The following is a 19,351-nucleotide window of genomic DNA, read 5'->3' as shown; positions in this document are numbered from 1 at the left end:
ACTCTCATGGAAATGGGCTTAATAGTAATATTTATAATTATTAACAAGACTTTTAGTCCTTGAATGCAACCTATATAGTGTATCATAAAACTGGTCACTAATGCAATTTTTTTCCCCTAAAGCTCTTCATACAGTACACATGCTTAGGGTTTTTCTAATAATGAAAGGAGTTTTCATGCTATGGAAACTTTACAATTTAATATAAAAAGATTATTATAAGTAAAGAAAAAAAAATTGCTTCACTCACTTGGGTCATAGGAGTCCATAAATCCAAATGGACCATAATCTATTGTTATGGACAATAAACTGAAGTTATCTGTATTGCACACTCCTACAGTTAAACAGAAAGGAGAAACAAAAGTTAAAACTCCACCTGAACTCCAGGCTCTAGGCAATCTGCTGTGAAACAGGTGCACTGAATTTAGAGAGCTCTCAGGAATCAGACTCTGGAGAATGTCCCATCCCTGTGCCCCCAGCCCATGCCCTGCAGCACACCCAGGCTGCTGCTCCTGCTGCTGTTTTGGGGTAAATCCCACAAATCTGTGGCAGAGCCAGACAGCTCCATGTCCTGAGCACTGTAACAGGCCAGGGCTGGATGTGGAGGGATCAAATTCAGAGCAGTTAAACTCTTACACATGGCATCAGCACCCTGTTTTTGTACCCTGACCGCTGCAACAGCTGTGAGAATTCTTGCTCCCCTATTCTCATCCTGTCAGAGCTGTGCTCTGAGAGATCAGGCAGTGTAACTCTGTCACAAAAGCCCCTTGTAAGACAGATAAAGCTGTAGGTGAAGACATCAGCAGAACAAAATACCAAGGTGACAAATAAAAGCCATTTTTAAGTCCATTACTGTAAAGTGCCCCTCCCCTAAAGCCAATGCCATCTGGCACCTTACCATGTGCAAACCCCACAGACATCCACAAGGAAATGAGATTTGCAGTCTCTGACACAACCGTAGAGAAAAACTCCTGAAATCAAATATATTTTTTACTTCAAGTCCTCTGTATCAGAAACATTGAAATACATAAGCATTTAATTCACTTTAGAAATATGTAATACATTCTATTTTTCAAATTTAAGTATCTGTCTGTCACGACTTGTCATTCCCATTCTAAATTATGTGAATGCAGAAGAACCTTATGCAGCAAATACTATAGCTAAATAAGTATACACAGATGCCCTTAAAGAACCTAAGAAGTAAAATTTTAAAATCCCAAACCAAAACATAAGACACTCTGTATACTAGGCAATGTACTAGAATATACTATATATACTACATTTACATCAGCAAAAGCACATTTCATCACAACATGACCACTGACCACCAACAACCTGAGCAGTAAGAGAACAAAATACAACAGAAAATGGAAGCTTCACAGTAAACATTTCCAAAATGGAAACTGGTAAAAAATATTCACATTTGACTTTGAGAAAACAAAAAAAATCAAGAAGCAGATTTTTTACTGCAGAAAATCAACAAACTTTTGCTAATAAAACCTGGAAGCTCACTTCAAATTTTAAAATCTTGTAAAACTTGAAATTGTGAAGATCTTCCTGTAATTTTTCTTCACATGCTTGTGGAAAATAAAAATGACTCTTAAAAAAGACTTACCAGGTATCTGTTTGAATCATTCATAGCTATTGACGGAAAATGTTCCTGGATGATAAAGTCCAGCAATCTTCTGTAATAGCAGAAACAGAATTCTTTAAACAAAAATGGTACTTTTGAACTGATCATTAAAAATTCTTCCTTTCAAACAGCAAAATGCTGATCTACTGCTTGCCACAAATAGTTATTAAAAAACTCAGTCTATTTAGACTTAGTCTATTTATTAGATTAAGCTCTTCCAAAATGCTTAGAGATAAAACCTAAGGTTGTAGTCATAAATATGATTGGAGACTGCCACACAGAGTGAAAATTATACCCACATCAAATCTCCAGAGCACACCAGGACACCCTTCTGCATGCACCAATATCCAATTTTTAGGGGAAAAAAAAGAGTTTATAAAAAAACAGTAGAAGATTACAAGGAATAACAATTTTACATCAGAATTCTCACAAAGAAAATGTTATGGCTGAATTCTTATGGAGTAGGGTTACTTCCACAGTAGCTGGCTGTTCCCAAAACAGTTCTCCACATTCCTACAAGACAGACTTAGGGAAATGGGATACATGCATTGAAATTTGCAGGACCTGTCACAGAAAACTGAGAAATGTAGGAACTTACACTTTCAACTTACAAATCTTTCCAAAACAACTCCTCCCTAGCGCTTAGTTACCAGAAGTACTTAGGTATAAAACTTTCCTCATTTTGTAAGATCCAGGCTTTTAGAACATCTCAAGGGTTTTACCCTTGTGAGGTAAGATCTTTGGTATGCCTGTATAAAAATAGCAGGTTACCTTTCTAAATTATGTAATCTCACTTGCTAAATAATTTATGTCTAAATTCCAACTGTATACATGAATTCTAATGTAATTTGGTGCTTGAGAAAACTATTTCAGTTACTGTGAAGATTCAACTCAAACCTTAGTAAGTCCAGTTCCCCAGAGTGAGCTAAGATTTCCAAGGATCCTATACGAAACCACGACTTGGCAAGTCGTAGCACTATTGCACCTTAAATACAAAGACAAGTGTGTTTAAATGTAAACAGAGCATCAGCAAAATAAAACAGTTCCATAGCAAAAGCCACCATGGGTTGTTTCTATAGACACAGAGTTTGTATATACACAGTTCAAATGGTATTTTTGTAAGTATGCCTAACACATAACAGATGAATATGTATAACATTATTTTACTACACATGCACTTTATTGATAAAGCTTTAATGATAAAGATTTTCTCAGGAGGGGTTTCAAATCATAATAAATTAAATTAAGCCAATTTGTTACTTTTATTACACACTTTTTCATGGAGAATTAAGTTACAATGTTGTAACATTTTAAAATATGTTCATTACCTCTTTCTTTCTTAATATTTCCATTGTAAAACTGGTCTCTCCACACATCATCATCACTTACAACTAAGCTGTAGCAAACAAGAAATTAATGTTAAAAGTTATCTCAGCAAAAGTAATTAATATTGAAGATAAAAGTGATATTTTATGTAAATTAATTTTCTTCATAAGAAGAAAGATTGTTTTGGTGGCATAGCCTTGTATATACAAACGACACAGGCAAAGAATATGCTGAGGCTTTTCTTGGAAGATGGCTGCTCTCAAAAAGAGCAGTGCATTCACTTGGAGCCTCAGTGACAGATTAGTGTGATTGTAACATTAACTAAGTCCCAATTTCCCTGGGGACAACATGGAAATCATGAGGAGAGAGAAATTAGAAACCAAATTGTTGCATCAGATGGAGGTTGCCCTTTATGTGAGCCAAAATTATGTCAGAAACTTCAGGGACAGGTCTGAGATCCTTAGCAATCACTGCTACTGGTACTTAGATTTTTAAAACCAATCTCTTCCTCTCATTTGCCTTCAAATTCTGCACATCCTATAAATCTTCATGTTTATCGAAATATTGAGGTTTGTGAGAGTTCAGTACAACTTGCTTTAAAGTATTTCACAACTTGCATTAATTTGTTTAAATAAAATATGTAATTTCCTTGTGTTTTCTGTTCTGTCAGGAAAAATCAATCTTCACAAACTCACAATCCTCACAAACAAGGGCATCATGTTCCTCTAAGGTTAACAAGAAGGAAGTTTTCTCTTCAAAACACTAACAATCCAGCTTGGTGCCACCTTCTGAAAGAGATTTTATCCCCTCAATAGGCACAGAAGACTCCTTGTTCAAGGCTCTAGCAGGAGGATAATTTAGCTCACTTTGTATAATTGTTTGTATAATTCTCCTTTATCTTTGCTTGTTAACTGGAAAATATTCTTCTACTCAGGGGAGACATGGACCTATTGGAGTGGGTCTGGAAACGACCAGAGAGCTGGGGCACCTCTCCTGTGAGGACAGACAGAGAGCTGGGGCTGTTCATGGGGAATAAAGGGAGACCTTACAGCCCCTTCCAGGCCCCAAAGGAGGCTACAAGAGCTGGACAGGTACCCTTTACCAGGGCCTCTAGCAATAGGACAAGGAGGAATGGCTGCAAACTGAAAGAGGGCAGGTTTAGATCAGATTCTAGGAAGAAGTTTTTTACTCAGAGGGTGGTGAGACACTGAACAGGTTGCCCCAGAAAGGCAGTAGATGCACCATCCATGGAATATTCAAGGGCAGGTTGGAGGGGGCTTTGAACAACCTGATCTAGGGAAGATGTCCCTGCTCATTGAGGGGGAATTGGACTAGACCAGCAGAAGTCTCTTCCAACCCAAATTATGACTCCATGATTCAAAATATAGTTGGGTGGTATGCTATTTGATATTCAATGCAGTTATTTATATCTCCTATTAGGTAGTTGAAGAAAGCAGAGAAGACAGAACCAAACTTTTCTTCGAGGTAGACAGCAAAGAACAAGAGACAAACCTATTATTCCATTCCTAAATATGACTGAAGACAGCCACAGTGTTAATTCCCAAGAGTTAAATTTTGGAAGTACACTAGATTCTGGTTTTATATACTTGAGCATAAAAATTTGAGAAAGAATTCAGTTGAACCAAAAAATGTGGGAAATCCATATAAACATAAATATGTACAAAAAGGTCCTAAAAAGAAATAGTATGAAGTCTTACCTAGTGCAGTTGCTTGCAACAGTAACTGTGGGTTTGAAACTAAATTACTGTTATTGTATTCAGTATTTTTAAAGATACCTAGTAGCTATTCAAGCTGAATGTTCTGCTAACTGCAAAGAACAGGCAGTGAATTATTTCAGGAGGGGGACAATATTCAGAAATCAATCTGCTCCTTTTATTGGAGTTGTACTGATACACGTAGAATTAGGGTGTTTTGTTTTTTCTTTTAATACTCATTTGAAACCAACTAGTATGTCTGTAGGATTAAGTACAAAAAGCTCTGATGCAAATGAGATGGAAGAAGAAAACCTTAATCCTTCAAGAGAACACAAAAAAAACCCCAGAAACCAAGAAGGAACCTCAGACACCTACAAAATACTGTGTGCAGCTGAACACTAGGGACAGAAGGCGCAAAAGTCGTGCTACTAAACTTTACTGTTTTGAACAGACCTCTGCCAGAAAGGTTGTTTCCTTTTTACTGTGTAACTCTTAGCAGGCTCTCTGCAAAATTCCTACGGAATGCCAGCACTTCTACTGCAGATAAAAAATCCATGGGGCCGTCAACATTTAGTTAGTACAGACATGAAACACTTGAGAGCTGGCCAGGTCGCTGAGCAGCCACCTAGACACACACTCCCACTAGAAAAGTAGCTCTCCAATGGTCCCTGCAGTTGGTAAGTACCATTATTGGAGAGAAGGCAGCAACAGACCAGCTGTACACTCACCCACAGGAAACAGAGCACTGAAATTGCTCCCATACCAAAGAAGCTGGAACAGCACTCACGGAAGGATGGATGGATGGATGGATGGATGGATGGATGGATGGATGGATGGATGGATGGATGGATGGATGGATGGATGGCTGATATCCCTCCCTACCTGGCTCTCACCTAAGGGCTTGACTTTACACTCCCAGTGCTCTGCCTGCTGTTCTGCATGAACATCAAGCCCCATGCAAGTAAAGCCACTCAGAAAACGGAGCCAATGCATATTGGCTCACTCTTTTGACTTAATGGGTAACACTGCTCACTGGTAGTCTCAGTATGTGACTAAAATGGTACTGTATGAAGTGTTCTGTATCTGGCAGTATAGTCATAAACTGGAGCACCCCATTGGGAACACAGTACTTAAAATTAATAGAGCAAACCAACCTGCTGGGTGTTCTGAGATAAGCCATAAGGTTTTTCCTCCCACTTCTGCCAAGACTTGACAAGACCTCTGTTAAGTGCATCCCACCAGCCCCAGTACAACAGCTCCCCATCGGGAAGAATATGGCTGTCAGCTGGGGTTTTTCCAAATTAAGTCTCGCAAACAGTCTGGAGAGCTTGTACAACAGTTAAGAGAGCCAGGCATTTAACCAATCTGCCAGCAGAGAGCTAAAGCACACTGTGTGCTCAGTAGAATTCGTGCACAGCAAAGGGGTAATTTCATACTGGTTTTGCACTGAACAATTTGTTGAGACGACAGCAAAGAGAGGCTCTAACTTGCCAAATGATTTCCTGCTGATATTCAGACAGATTTAAAGTTCTGCATTAACAGCCAACAGCAAAGAGTCTCAAGATGAAGTCAGTGAATAAACCATCAAAAATGTCATTTACAAACGCTGCACTTCAACAGAGCAAATGAGTTAGAACTAATGCTAGAGAGATTTGCAGACACTTTGCAAATACAGACACCTAGCCATGTGGCAGCTGAGTACAGGCCTTTTCTGCAGAACATTTGCTTTCTCTAAAGCCTGAAACACTGCAGTACAGACTTCAGACTACTTGGAACACAAAATGAACTTGGTATTTTAAACTTGATCATCTGAAAATATTCAGTTACTTGATTCTGAGAAAATAATCCAAATGAATGAGTGTGTTAGTCTCCTTTGGTTCACACAGAATTAATTTTAAAATTTTTTTTACAAACTCTCTCTCTGCTCAAGGGATGTTTGCATAGATAAAGAATTGAGAGTAATTGCCTACATTCAGTTCTACCTCCAATATTAATATTTGTTCATATGACTGACAATTCTCCCCAGCAATCTTAAAAATGACAGTACAAAAATAGCCCCTTTCCACATTTTCCTAGTTGGCTAGATTCTAGAATTTGAATTGACTTTACAGAAATTAGTCTTTACTACACTGAAGTTAAGTTGTATTTCTAGAAACAGCAAATGATGTGATGCAATTAATTGGTGGAGTTTATTATTATTGGAAATTTTTATCCAAAAATCTGTGGAGAATATATTTTGTTTTGATTGTGTACATATGAAGAGTTCTTTCATCTTGGAAACTAACTGCCCTGCTTTATTGATGTTCAGTGAAACTCAGTCACAAAATTACCTGTTAATTAGTATACTCTGAACAAAGGAAAGAAAAATACCTAGCAGCTCTGCTTGTAGGAATTCCAAGATGGTGCATGGCTTCACTACATAAAAACTCTCGGACAGAAGAGCGAAGCACAGCTCTCCCATCACCATTCCTATGGAAAACAGAAAAATAAGGAACAGGTCATAAAATCAAAGTAAATTTCAAAAAGAAAACATACCGTTTTAGAGTACACAGAGCAACTGCAACTTACCTGGAGTATGGGGTCTTTCCTGAGCCTTTTAACTGCAGTTCCCACCTGTCACCATGCCTGCAAAAATACCATTGGCATTTCTAACAACAGACCTCAGGTTAACCATGAATCAGCTAGACTGAACACAGAGTTCAATCAGACACTCAAAAAAAGTCACACCTGTTTGTATATACTCCGATCAAGTGGGCTCTTCCATCCCCCAGCTGACCTGCCCAGCTACCAAACTGACAAAAATTAAAATCAAGTTATTGTCCTCTATCATTTATAGAAGTTATACTTGAAACAATACATATTAAATCTAGGTCCTCACAAAAGACACATGTGCTCGCATTAAAATGTTGAACCCTAAAGCTGCACTTCCATACTCACTCCAAAAATGAATCACAAAACCACAGTAACACCAGTAATCCTCTTTATTTTTTTACCTTCCAGCTACAACGTACAGCTACAGACCTGTCTTTTTTGTATAATGAGCCTTTAAACCCACATGGCTTGTTTTGGTTTTTTTAATTGGAAATTACAAATCAAATCCTAGCATTCTTCTCCATGAATAATCACAGTCATTTCAATGAAACTTGAACCTTAGTAATCATGGTGTTGCAGTGAGGCTCTGTCCTTCTCCCCTCTTCTGAGCTATTAGTATTAGATACTAATAGTTGTCCAGGCTGCTGGAGTGCTAAGCAGACTCAGCAGTTAATGAAAATACAAAAGATCATTTGCTTCAGGCACAAACAAAAGCAGAGCAAGTAAACAGGGTACTGTGGAAGGATATTATAGTTCTTTTCCACCTGCAGCACGTTATGAAGAACAAGTCTGCAATCAAATGTAAGTAAGTGTTCATGTACTCACATTCACTCATGTACTCACAGGTATTATCCAGGTGTAATTCCCAAAGACCTACACAATTCCACCTGGAGGAACGAGTGCCATACTTACCTGGTGACCCCCATACCTATGGGCCAGTGGAACAGACCCAAATATCACTTTCCCACCACTGACGAACTCCAGAAAATCAGATGATCCTTTGACAGATATATCAAGATCCAAAATATTTTCAAGAACATCCTGGAGAAAAAAAATAATACTTGAATATGATCAAATTGTCAGTGGTAACGAACATGTTTTCTCCACAGATTTCACCATTAAAAGACATCTCACAATATGTTTTAAATGTTCTCTTTAAACTATTTATTGAGAAGATGTTTCACGATAAATAGCATATAAATAGTACATGTATTAATAATTTCTACTAATTAGAGAGGAATAAAAACAACAATAGCCAACCTTTGAAACAGCTACAAGACGAACTCTAGATTTAAAAGGTGTAGGATAGACAACTGAAAAAATGCAATTTCTCACATTACGGACATAATTTTCTTGGATCACATCAACTGGAAAAGGATCTGTAAACATGAAACAGACAATAAATGCCATATAAAAAACAATTAATCGTATTATTCTTAATATGTTTCCTCTTAAATTCAGCCAAAATGCTTTAAAAACAATTAAAACTTGTAATATTACAACTTTACCGATGTATATTAACCCTTCATGAAAAGCAAGCCCAAATAAATTTAGGATTTTATTGTTTGGAATTTCTGAAAAGGACTGAGTTAAAGAATCTACCAGGACATTCTAATTTTAAGATCTAAATCATATCTAAGAATAGAGTGAATAGACTGTGACTGGAACAGTCTCAGGGCAGTTTGGTGTTGCACTCAATTATAGACACCCTAAAAGATACCTGCAGCAGACAGAGAAGTTCAGCTTTCCCCACAGCTGAACAATGCAGTGCAACAAATTTAAGTCACTGTGCACCAGTAACTGCTGTGTACACTCCATATGCAGCAATGATCGCCACACAACCCAAGAAAAACAGATTAATCTTTTCTGAGTAATGTAAACAGTGAATGAATGGGTGAGAAGACATAGCTCTTGCTGTAGCATACATGTGTACTCAGAATTTGTGCTTCATTCCTCCTTCAGACCTACTTTTCCATAGTAACAGAGGACAAATATTGTTTTAAACCAGTGTGGTTTATCATCTTTATGGACTTTTTCTTGCAACAATCTTACAATTCCACATTAATCATAAAATCTCAGTACCTCATAGACACTGTTTTGTAAAAATTTTAAGTTAGCTGACATCTTTGGAGCCTTGCTGCTAGCTGTGTTTCTCACTACCTCTAACGACAGATCTTGTTATAGCCAGCTGCCACAAGATTAATCACTGATGATTACTTCTTAATGCTCACAAGTAATTGCATCACCTGATGAAATTGGTTCTGTAATGTTATCATATCAATTAGCTCTATGATTACAAGCAGTTTTGTATGCCCAAGAGCTAGGAGAGCTAGAATGTTTTGTGTATTTCCAGAGATGTGTCAGGTTATCAACTCTGCACTAATACATAACTGGGACTCGGGGTGGGGGGGAGAAAGCTCCTTATAACCGATCTAGTTTTAACTTTAAAACTATATTTGACTGTGTGTATCAGGTCTTCACTTAGTTACTACTTCAGGAGATGCTGCAACCCAAGAAGCAAAAGCGCCGGGCAGGACAGGTGTACAGAGCCCGGGACCGGGCAGGACAGATGTACAGAGCCCGGGACCGGGCAGGGCAGGTGTACAGAGCCCCGGGACCGGGCAGGGCAGGAATACAGAGCCGGGACCGGGCAGGGCAGGTGTACAGAGCCCCGGGACCGGGCAGGAGTACAGAGCCCCGGGACCGGGCAGGGCAGGAATACAGAGCCCCGGGACCGGGCAGGGCAGGTGTACAGAGCCCCGGGACCGGGCAGGAGTACAGAGCCCCGGGACCGGGCAGGGCAGGAATACAGAGCCCCGGGACCGGGCAGGCCGTACCTAGGAGGCTGTCGGAGGACAGGGCCCAGGCGCAGAGCTCCGCCGCCCGGCGCCGCGGGCACTGACCCGGCTGGGGGCGGGAGGCGTTCGGGGCCGGGCAGAGCCCGCGGGAGCCGCAAAGCGCGGCCACACAGCCCCAGGCCAGGCAGGCCGGCAGCCAGGGCCGCCACCACATGTCCCCACACCTCGCCTTCCAGAGCCGCCCACGAACCCGGCCTGAAGAGAAGGCGTTGGGGTGCCCGCCCGGCACCGGGCCCGAGGGCGGTGGCGGCGCGGGGCTTCCGCGTCCGGGTCGCGGTGGTGCCGGGAGGCGGTGCCGGTGCGGCGGGGCTGGGGGACACCATGGCCTTGCGGTGGTGGTGGCGGAGCGGCGCCTGGTGCCGCCGGGCGCCGCCGCTGGGCTCCGTGCCGAGCCCCGGCCCCCGCGTCCCGCCGGCCCCCAGCGCGGCGGTGAGTGCGGCGGCGCTGGGCGGGCGCGGAATGAATGGGGCGGGGGGCGCCGGGCCGGGCGGGCACCCGCGGCCGCCGCTCCTTCGGCGTTCCGCAGCCTCCGCCCGGGAAGCGCCACGGCCCGGGGGTGGTTCTCTGCCGGGGGGCCCTTGCTGGGGGCAGGAGCGCGCTCGGTGCAAGGTTAAATTCCGGATTAGGGGTTTTCGGCACTGGTCAGTGTGTGAGCCTCTTGGAGCCGGCCCTAGGTGGGAGCAGGAGAAGTGGTTCTCGTCATGTGAGATTTTGAAGGCGTTTGTGTGTGTTAGCGTTTTGAGCGGTAATGGGGGCAGTTCACTCACTGCCTTGATCGGGAGCTTCTTCTAAAGGCCAGGCTGCTGTTCTGAGCCTCGCTGAGGTGCTCTGGCTGTCCTGACCCGGGACAGGGACAGTGCTCTGGCGAACGTGCCCAGCATCCCGCGGCAGCCGCTGTTCCAGGGTCAAGCGGCAGTGTAAGGGAGGGAGTCTGTGTGTGCCCGAGCTGAAGGATCAGCTATTTTTAGCGACAGAACGCGGTGAGAGGTCCGAGAGAGCGGCTTGGGAATGTCTCAGCCATAGGGCCGGGCACTGAAGTCAGACAGCAGTGGGTTGCAGATCTGTGATAAGTTTGGGCTCCTCGCCTTGTGTCCTTGCATGGCCTTGTGTAAGCACGGAGGATGGAGGAGTGCCCTTGAGCCATTACAGGGCTTTTGTTTGTCTCCCATTGTCCAAGGAGACAGAGGCTTTTCTTTAATCCACGTCTGAGGAGACGCTGAGGCACGAGGAGTGGATCTCCTTGAGCCCTGTTTCTGTGTGAGTTTTTCCAGAGGCAGTTGGGTGAACACGTGGATTGCAGTGATTTTAGTTTGGCTCAGCCCAGCATTGGGCAGGGCTCGGTACTTCCTGGCAGCATTCCCAGGAGCAGAGTAAAAGCTGTACTTCCTTCCTCAGCCTGTATCTGCTGGAATCGTGGATCTGGGACTGTGCCTTCCTTCCCCCATGCTCCTGGGTCCTGCCTGCAGGGAGGGATCCTTGGAGAGATTGCTAGATTTGGAAGTCAGGTTCTGGACATTTAGCAGGGAAGATGGTCAGGTGTAAATTATAAACAGCAGGCAGAATTGAAATTGCTTCAGGGAAAACAAGAACATGATTTTCTGTTAGTGTACTGAAACAGCTCGTCCTTTTCTCTGTGCCTTGACTGGTGCAGTCCACGTTTATCTGCCAGGGAGAGAGTGTTTGAAAATTGCACCTTGCTCAAGTGCAAAAGCAAGGTTTTATTGGAGCAGCTTTGGTAATTTAAGTGATAAGCCTCCTGGGCTGGGCCTGCAAGGGGAGAAAGTCCAAGGCTGTGGAGCAGAAGAGTCAGTTCAGTGTGCCCGGTGAAGTGTGCACTCATGTCTCACGTGGTGTGGAAGGGGTTATGAGACTCCCTTTGCTGCTGGGTTGTTAAAATGGAGAAACAGAACAATGGTGATGGGTACATTTTTTTTTTTTTGTAGTCAAATGTTTTCTGGCAGTTTAAAGTTCTGATAAACTGTCCCTGGTTTTATTTTATGCAGATGTGTCACATTACCCAAAGAAGTTCAACTTTCTCGTTTCCAAAAATGTGTAGTATATTTTGGCGGTAAGTTGGAGATTCACATTGTTGTGTAGTGGGTGAGGACATAGTTATTGGGTGAACTGGGTAGTTACACCTCTGAGCTGTAAACTTTGAAAATAAGGTTATTTACTCCAGTGTAGACTGCTGCTGTAGTGCTGAGTGTGAATCTCAGTTGTCTATCCCGGAGAGTAACGGGTAAAGCAAGAATGTTGCAAGAAAATATATTGGGTTCACTTTGGGAAAGGAAATACTAGAAGAAGAAGAAACTTCAAATCCAGGAAACAAACAAACAAATCTCCTAAGCTAAATGCATTTTTATTCATCCAGATGGAGCTTTCACCCTTTTCTGATGAACTTTCCTAGCACCATCACACTACCTGGAAGTATTGATTTAATTTATTATGTAGCTGGGTATACAAAGGAAAAAATATCAAATCTAAGTCAGGAATATTTTTTCAGGAGTTTACCTGAGAGGGAAGAAAGTAACAGAATAGTTGGGTTTCCAGAAGTGAAGGTTCTATCTCCAAATGTAGGCTACACTATCCATAGTATATTCAAAAGGAGTAGACTGAGAGCAAGGTGGTGTTCTGGGTCTCAGAAGATCTGGGATCTGTTAAGGGCAGAGTGTGTGTGTGTGTGTGTTTGCCAAATGCACTTTGCCAGGTCCCAAAGGTTTATGATCGTCAATACACAGCTTTTCTGTCCTTGCACCTTACTGTCTGTCTGAAAAAGAGTGTTTTGATGTCTTCGTATATTTTTGCCATTTGATTAAATGGGGTGTGAGGGGAGAGGGAGAGCAAGAAATCCTTTCAGATGTTTCTGTATGGAGAATCAGGGAAACTTGACTTCTAACAAGACTACTCTTGAAAAACATTGTCCCCAGGTTTCATCATACAAGTACATCCCACTGGTGCAGCTGCAGTAAGACAATTAGTGATGAAAAATACCAAGACCCTTTTCAACTTGGTAGAAAAGACTTGAAGAATCTCTATGAAGATATTAAAAAGGTAAGGGATTTTGGTGACTATGCTGGGATGTCATGATGATTGTTTTTAATAGCAGCCATCAGTTTGGATATTTATTGAAATACATTTATTTATGGATATTTATTGAAGTAATGTTATTTATGTTTATGAACTGCTGTCTGAAACTTAAACTGAAGGGAAATGGAGCATTTCTCATATTTTGTAGAACCAGAATGCAATTTTTTCTTCTGATTTGCAGCGCTGGAATGCATCATTTACATTTCAGATTACTCATAGTAATTTTAAAAATAACTTGGGCTTACACAGGGTGGAATGAATGCAAGCACTAACCTTATGCATACTGTTTTACTTACACTAAACAGACTGACTTTGTGACTTCCATGCTGAAATGGTCTTCCTTTTTATAGGAATTGCTGGTCTCTGCAGCAGAACTTAAGGAAATGTGTGATTATTACTTTGATGGGAAGGGAAAGGCCTTTCGACCAATGATTGTGGTGCTAATGGCTCGGGCTTGCAACATTCACCATAATAATTCCAAGTGAGTTGGTCACTGTCAGATACACACATCATGCTTGAAAGTTATCATTCTTGTGTTTCTGAAAAATGCTTTATGAAAATAAACTGCTCCTCAGTAAAACCTGAATGTAAGTTCCATCTTGAAGCTGTATTTTTGTAGTTGTCAGTGCAAAAGGAGCTGCTGGGTTGATTACATGTTTCCATGTGTTAAATCGTGGACTATACTGCACTTGTAAGCAGGGTGGATAAATAATGTTGCTGAATTACTATATTTATAAGGCTTTTAAGTCAGTTCTACTTTCTTGCATAAATGCTTTATTAGAACCTTTAATACTCTTTGAAACTATGTAAACTTCATTAAGTATTTTCATTTGTAACCACTCCTGTTCCTATTAAACTCTAGTCACAGGTAAGAAGTTTGCTGTGATAAGTTTGCTGTAGGATTTTTTTAGTAATTATGCAGAAAAGCTATTAAAGGGGTGGTATGATTATATTCAAAGCTGTGAGATTTTGAAAACAGTAAGAGTTTTTTTTTCCCACCCTCTAGTAGCAAATTTCTATGCTTTATGTAAGATTCTAAGCTAATTAGTCTGGTGTAATCCTTATGATCTCCAAGTTACTTGAAAGCAGTTTTAACTGAGCAGAAGATCCTGCTTGGCCTGCATTCTCTATCACTCCTGAGTCTGGCTCGTTGCAGATGCTTCACTCCACACGTTCCTGTCAACTGCTATGTTTGCATTTTGAGGAAAGATGTTGGCTGGAGTGTTCTCCAGTTGCCTTCCAGCTATGCTTCCAGTCTTGCCTTGTATAGAGTTTCAAGTAGATAATCTTTGGTCCCTTTCCAGAAGTGTTTCTAGACTAATTTGTCAGTCTTAAGGGATTTCTCTGAGCTCTTGCACTGTTTTCTCTCTGTAGGACTAGTTTAATGCCTTGTTGGACTTGATTACTACCTCAGAGCATGGCATGTATTTTGTTGCATGGATAACACCTCCCCCTCTAGCCCCTTCTATGTGAATATAATTATGAAGGAGAAGGCAAAACTGAGCTGGCAGCATCCTTTCCTCTGTGTGCCAGTTCCTCTTGTTTTAGGAAAAGTCATCCAGGATTAATGAACTTTGCTTCAGCCAGATTCTGTTGTCGGTTCAGGACTGCTTCGTGTCATTGACTCTGAGATAGCAAAAGGAACAATATTGGTTGTGCAAATCCTCAGGGATACCTTTTGCCACAGACTGTCTTAATATATTCATGAGTGACCTTGACATGAAAAAAACAGGAGTGTGAGGAGAGCACTTTTTGATGGCAGAGTCACTCGTGGTTTGCAACCACCTTTGTTATGAAGAACCTCAAGGATATCCTAGCATGCATCAGCCATCCAGTTCAGCTACAGGAGTGTATATCATACCTCCTGAAATCATCAGCCTGCCTGATCCCTGTGCTCAAAATTAGTTAAGTCCAGCTGGCTTCAGAGGTGGATTGCAAGGATAATCATGAAGATTGAAGAGTTGTGGTATACAAATTTATCAGGAACAGAGTGAAAGAGCTACTTTAGACAAAGCGTTATGTTTCTAAGAGAATGGAAATTTAGGAGGAGACTTTTAACAACAGGGACAGTGAGTTTTTGGAGCATCTTTGGAATCAAAATAATGGTAAAAATAGTTCTATCTCATTCTAGTGTGTAGCATGAAAAGCTTATGAACGACATCATGTGTGCAGTACTGAGAAAGCTGGAACTGATGTCATACAGTGTGGGAGTAGAGCAGTGACTCAAAGAGAGGTAGCAGTAGAAAGACTGAATTTGCCTGTATGCTCAAAGCATATTTGCTGTCTTTTGACATATGTATATGCTCATGGACATATTCTTGTCCACAGGTTATGCTGTCTCAAAACTGTCAGGACCAGTTTTGAGACCTGCCTTATGCCAGTAAGAAAGTGCCACATATACCTAGGGCAAGTATTTGCTTTGCAGTAGCCAGCCCTCAGCATAAGTCCTCTGATTTCTAGATGCCTGTGTCATTTGGCAGTGTTTGTACATCTGTTGTGGTTCTAATCAGCACCTCCAAAATATATTCAGTGTTTAAAAAGCTTCCTCAATAATCTGAATGTTCCTTGTACAAACCAGGCTGAGTCACCATCTTTGTCATGTTGCTTTTAGAATGAATTTCTGAGTGGCAAGAACAAAAGTGTTTCAGCAAAGGAATGGAATGAAATCCTGGGGTATTTACCTTCCTGTTCTGTGCCCTGTGCCGATTTTTCCAAGCCTGTGATTGAAGACTTGTATCAACATAAGGGATATTTAATTACACTGTACTGCTTGTTGGTTGGTGCATGGTGACCAATGCTTTTGAGGGTTGGCAAGGCCATGAGAAAGGAATTTACATTTGTGCTGTGGATACCCAGTTCCTGTGAGCTGATAAAGTTTTATGGATGTTTTCCTCTCTTTTGCTTTTAAGCTGCTTGAAGCTGGCTGTCTTACACTTGCTCTGGGTATGCATGTACTTTTGTTCACATTGATGCTATGATTGATTCATTATTGTTCTTTCTTAAAGCAACATTGTCTCTAGGTGGCAAATTGTTCTTCCAACTTTTTTTATGTTTGTGAGGAAAATTGTGTATGTAGAGAAGTAATACTGCATATTTTTAACTCTGCTCCTCCTCTACAAACCTGGGGGGAAAAATACTTGCCTTACATTCTGCTTCTCCCAGTGTTTTTTTAAGATGTTTTTCCACTTTCAATTTGTCATTTCCCTTGAAGCATTTTATCATTCTTTTCCTCAGTTAATACTGATTCTTCTCCAGGATTGTTATTCTTTGTTGAGGCTTTGGTTCCCACATGTGAAGAGACTGACCACAGTACCTTTAGGTTTGTAGGGTGAGCCAATATCCTGTACTGTTCATCCCCAGCATTTTTTTTTACTTTTGCCTCTAGGGGTTGTATTGCTGAGCTTCAGTTTCTTCTTCATCTTGCTGCCATTCTCAACTCTAGTATAACTTGCTGGACCCAGCATGCTTTTGCCTGCTTTTTCATTTTCTTTTCTTCTTTTTCTGCAATTTTTGTATAAAAGGTAATACTTTTCCCTATTTGGCTGTTAAAATAACAATTTAGGAAGGCTACAGGTCCTGATCTTACAAGGCAGTCCTAGGAGACCTCTTTCTCTTCTCCTCCAGTATAGCTGAGATTTCTCAGGAGAATGGAATGGCCAGGTGGTTCTGCTTGCAGGTTAGGTGACATTGATCATTTATGTGTAGGTTTGAATGAGGTGAGGTATTCGCTATACCCTCAGAAGGTTAACTGTTTTTCTAGAGTGAGGTCATTTTATTGTGGTCACAGTTGTATAAAGAATTATCTGAATTACTGCCAAAAAGGTAAGTGACTGAAGTGTGTTGTTTCTTTGCTCTTGAAATTTTAAGTGTCCTAAGTCCTACTCTGAATTTTTAAGTCCTTTGGGCCGTGGCTTTTTGCTTATTGATAGCAACTTTGCTTTATGTGAGAGTAAGAATTGTTGTAAATAGTTCAAGCTGGGGTCATGCAAACCCTCAATTTCACACATCCACTGCCTGGAGCCTGACAGGACCTAGTGTTTCTGTATTCTCCAAAGTGTTTGCAAATTGGGGTTTTTATTTCTATTGCTACAGCCAAAAAGAGAGAGGCAAATAAGAGAGGACCAAAGAAATACACCAATAACTGGTAAAACAGTGAGCACAAAGGTTTGGGGGGATGGGTGGGGAAGGGAAATAAATTTATCAGAATAGTGTGAGAAACAAATAAAATGACAGTAAAATAAAATTGAATATTTCCTAAAGATAGAACCTGCCAACAGCCTTAGTTCCCTTTTGTTTCACTCCTCCAAACTTTTTGTTGTCAAAAGCCCGTGGTGCCAGCTGCTCTGCAATTTTCTCTGGTGCTAGCACATGCAGTCTCTGTGCTTCCCCTAGTTTGCAGTGCCCTTCTGTGTCACAGACTCTGTTTCTGAGATGGTTGCTTCTTTCAGCCCCAGGGCCTTAGCAGGAGAATGATGCTTGAAGGACTGTGGCCATAGCACAACAATGTTGCAAGTTCTTATGCTCATTTCCTGTCCTTAAACTGGTAGTATTTACTTACTGGCAAACACATTGCCTCCAAGCTGTTTGTTGGAGAGTGTAAATACTGGTTTGTGTAGTTTTGACTTCACCCCTCACCATTGTTGGGTGGCTTTGGTTGTTTGTTTTGTGTTTGTTTTGGTTTTGGACAGGGATATTTGGAGGGAAATATTTGGGGTTCCTTAACCTGTATGATCCGCCTTGGCTTGTTCAGTGTTCATGAAACAAGTTCTGTAATGGAAAACACCTCAGGGTACAGCACATCTATAAAACCTTATCACTGAATCAAGCAGGGGGTCCTACTGAAGAACAGAAGATGATTAGTTGTACAAAATATCTGTAAATATACATCATCTCAGGGTATCTTTACTTTGAGAATGACCTAAAAATGGCATCTTTCCACTTACTGGATTTGCTGTTATCTGTTGAGTTACTGCCACTTTTTGCTTTTGTTTTGCAGGAAAAGCTATATGAAAAATTGCAGGGGATGAGAAGGATCATGGGGTTTGTGTCTTTTCCCCTAAAAGTAGGCATGCACTGATCTAGAATTAGTCTCACAAGATGCATGCAGAAAACTATTGCAGAACTTCTTTTGCCAGCAGTGGAAAGAACCTTGCTTGAGACTTTGTGGAAACAGTAGTTTTAAAACCCCTTCAGATGAAATTGTCACATTTGATACAACATTCTGGAAATCCTGAACATTCCTATGCCATTTTTAGTCATTGTCAGAGATAAGATAGAGTATAATGCAGAACTTTTCAGAACCCGCTTTTGAAATAACTGGTTTTGTGCTGTCTTCATACTACTGAAATATTTCAGTGATTCAGTGAGTGTTGCCATTTACTGCTGCTTCCCAGCAGGAAGTCCAGTCTGCTGACATAATTAATGAAAAAGAGAATCCCCAAAAGGAGAACAGTGCATGAAAGAGGCTGGAGACTTTTACAGTTTTTTGAAGGTAAGTTTTCTCCTACTTAGTAAGAGTAATTTATTTTGGAAAACTATTTACACTGAACTAGCATTTGATTACATCACTAGTCCATATTAAGACTTGCCTCCAAACAACCATGAAGGTTTCCAGCTCTTATTTTCTGTTGTGTAAAAGCCATATTTTCACAGCCTATGAGCTACCCATTCGTCCTGCTATTGTTCAGGATGTAGAACTCCCACTGACAGCAGTGCAGAATTCTGTATAGAGATAGGTGTCAGAATGCAGTGTTATGTCAGCAGACTGCAATATGTTCTTTCATTTTGTGATTAATCACTACATTTTAAAGGACATAGGCAGTGCAGAAAAGTTTTAAATTCCCTTAGCTGAGGTGAAATTATCTTCTGTTTCAGTTCTTTTTCTGTTCTCCTGTAAAATAGTATGATTATATATCAGAAGTAGTTTCTTTCTTGTGTTGTGGGTTTGGGGTTTTTTGTGTTATTGTTTTGTCTGTGAGGTATTTTAAAAGTCTGTGTGGACTTGTTACACCTATGAGGCAAGGCTGACTGGGATAGCCATTTCTGGGATCCTGCATGTAACCCATGGTAAGAAACAGAAAAATACCAGAAGACAGTGGAAGCGGGATACTAAGGGAGATGGTCCTTTGTGTGAGCTAGGTTGG

General features: G+C 41.1%; 2 protein-coding genes across 2 annotated transcripts in view; one reads left to right on the top strand and one right to left on the bottom strand.

Annotated features, from left to right (window-relative positions):
* Positions 1 to 10,372, bottom strand: part of LOC115901221 (protein adenylyltransferase SelO-like) — a 23,513-nt gene extending 13,141 nt beyond the window's left edge. Inside the window, exons 1-11 of the mRNA XM_030943664.1 lie at positions 10,101 to 10,372; positions 8,524 to 8,642; positions 8,176 to 8,304; positions 7,399 to 7,463; positions 7,240 to 7,296; positions 7,042 to 7,140; positions 2,959 to 3,026; positions 2,528 to 2,615; positions 1,613 to 1,682; positions 896 to 968; positions 248 to 331 (exon numbers count right to left, since the gene is read on the bottom strand). Coding sequence (XP_030799524.1) covers positions 248 to 331; positions 896 to 968; positions 1,613 to 1,682; positions 2,528 to 2,615; positions 2,959 to 3,026; positions 7,042 to 7,140; positions 7,240 to 7,296; positions 7,399 to 7,463; positions 8,176 to 8,304; positions 8,524 to 8,642; positions 10,101 to 10,275 — 1,027 coding nt within the window. The 5' untranslated portion in view covers positions 10,276 to 10,372. The remainder of the gene's footprint in view (positions 1 to 247; positions 332 to 895; positions 969 to 1,612; positions 1,683 to 2,527; positions 2,616 to 2,958; positions 3,027 to 7,041; positions 7,141 to 7,239; positions 7,297 to 7,398; positions 7,464 to 8,175; positions 8,305 to 8,523; positions 8,643 to 10,100) is intronic.
* Positions 10,274 to 19,351, top strand: part of PDSS1 (decaprenyl diphosphate synthase subunit 1) — a 22,264-nt gene continuing 13,186 nt past the window's right edge. Inside the window, 5 exon segments of the mRNA XM_030943674.1 lie at positions 10,274 to 10,320; positions 10,322 to 10,550; positions 12,125 to 12,189; positions 13,049 to 13,172; positions 13,559 to 13,689. Coding sequence (XP_030799534.1) covers positions 10,274 to 10,320; positions 10,322 to 10,550; positions 12,125 to 12,189; positions 13,049 to 13,172; positions 13,559 to 13,689 — 596 coding nt within the window.

The sequence above is a fragment of the Camarhynchus parvulus genome, chromosome 2, assembly GCF_901933205.1.
Source record: "Camarhynchus parvulus chromosome 2, STF_HiC, whole genome shotgun sequence".
In the NCBI taxonomy this organism is placed as follows: domain Eukaryota; kingdom Metazoa; phylum Chordata; class Aves; order Passeriformes; family Thraupidae; genus Camarhynchus; species Camarhynchus parvulus.
The sequence above is the reverse complement of the archived record's forward strand: the minus strand, read 5'-3'. Positions and strand labels throughout refer to the sequence as shown.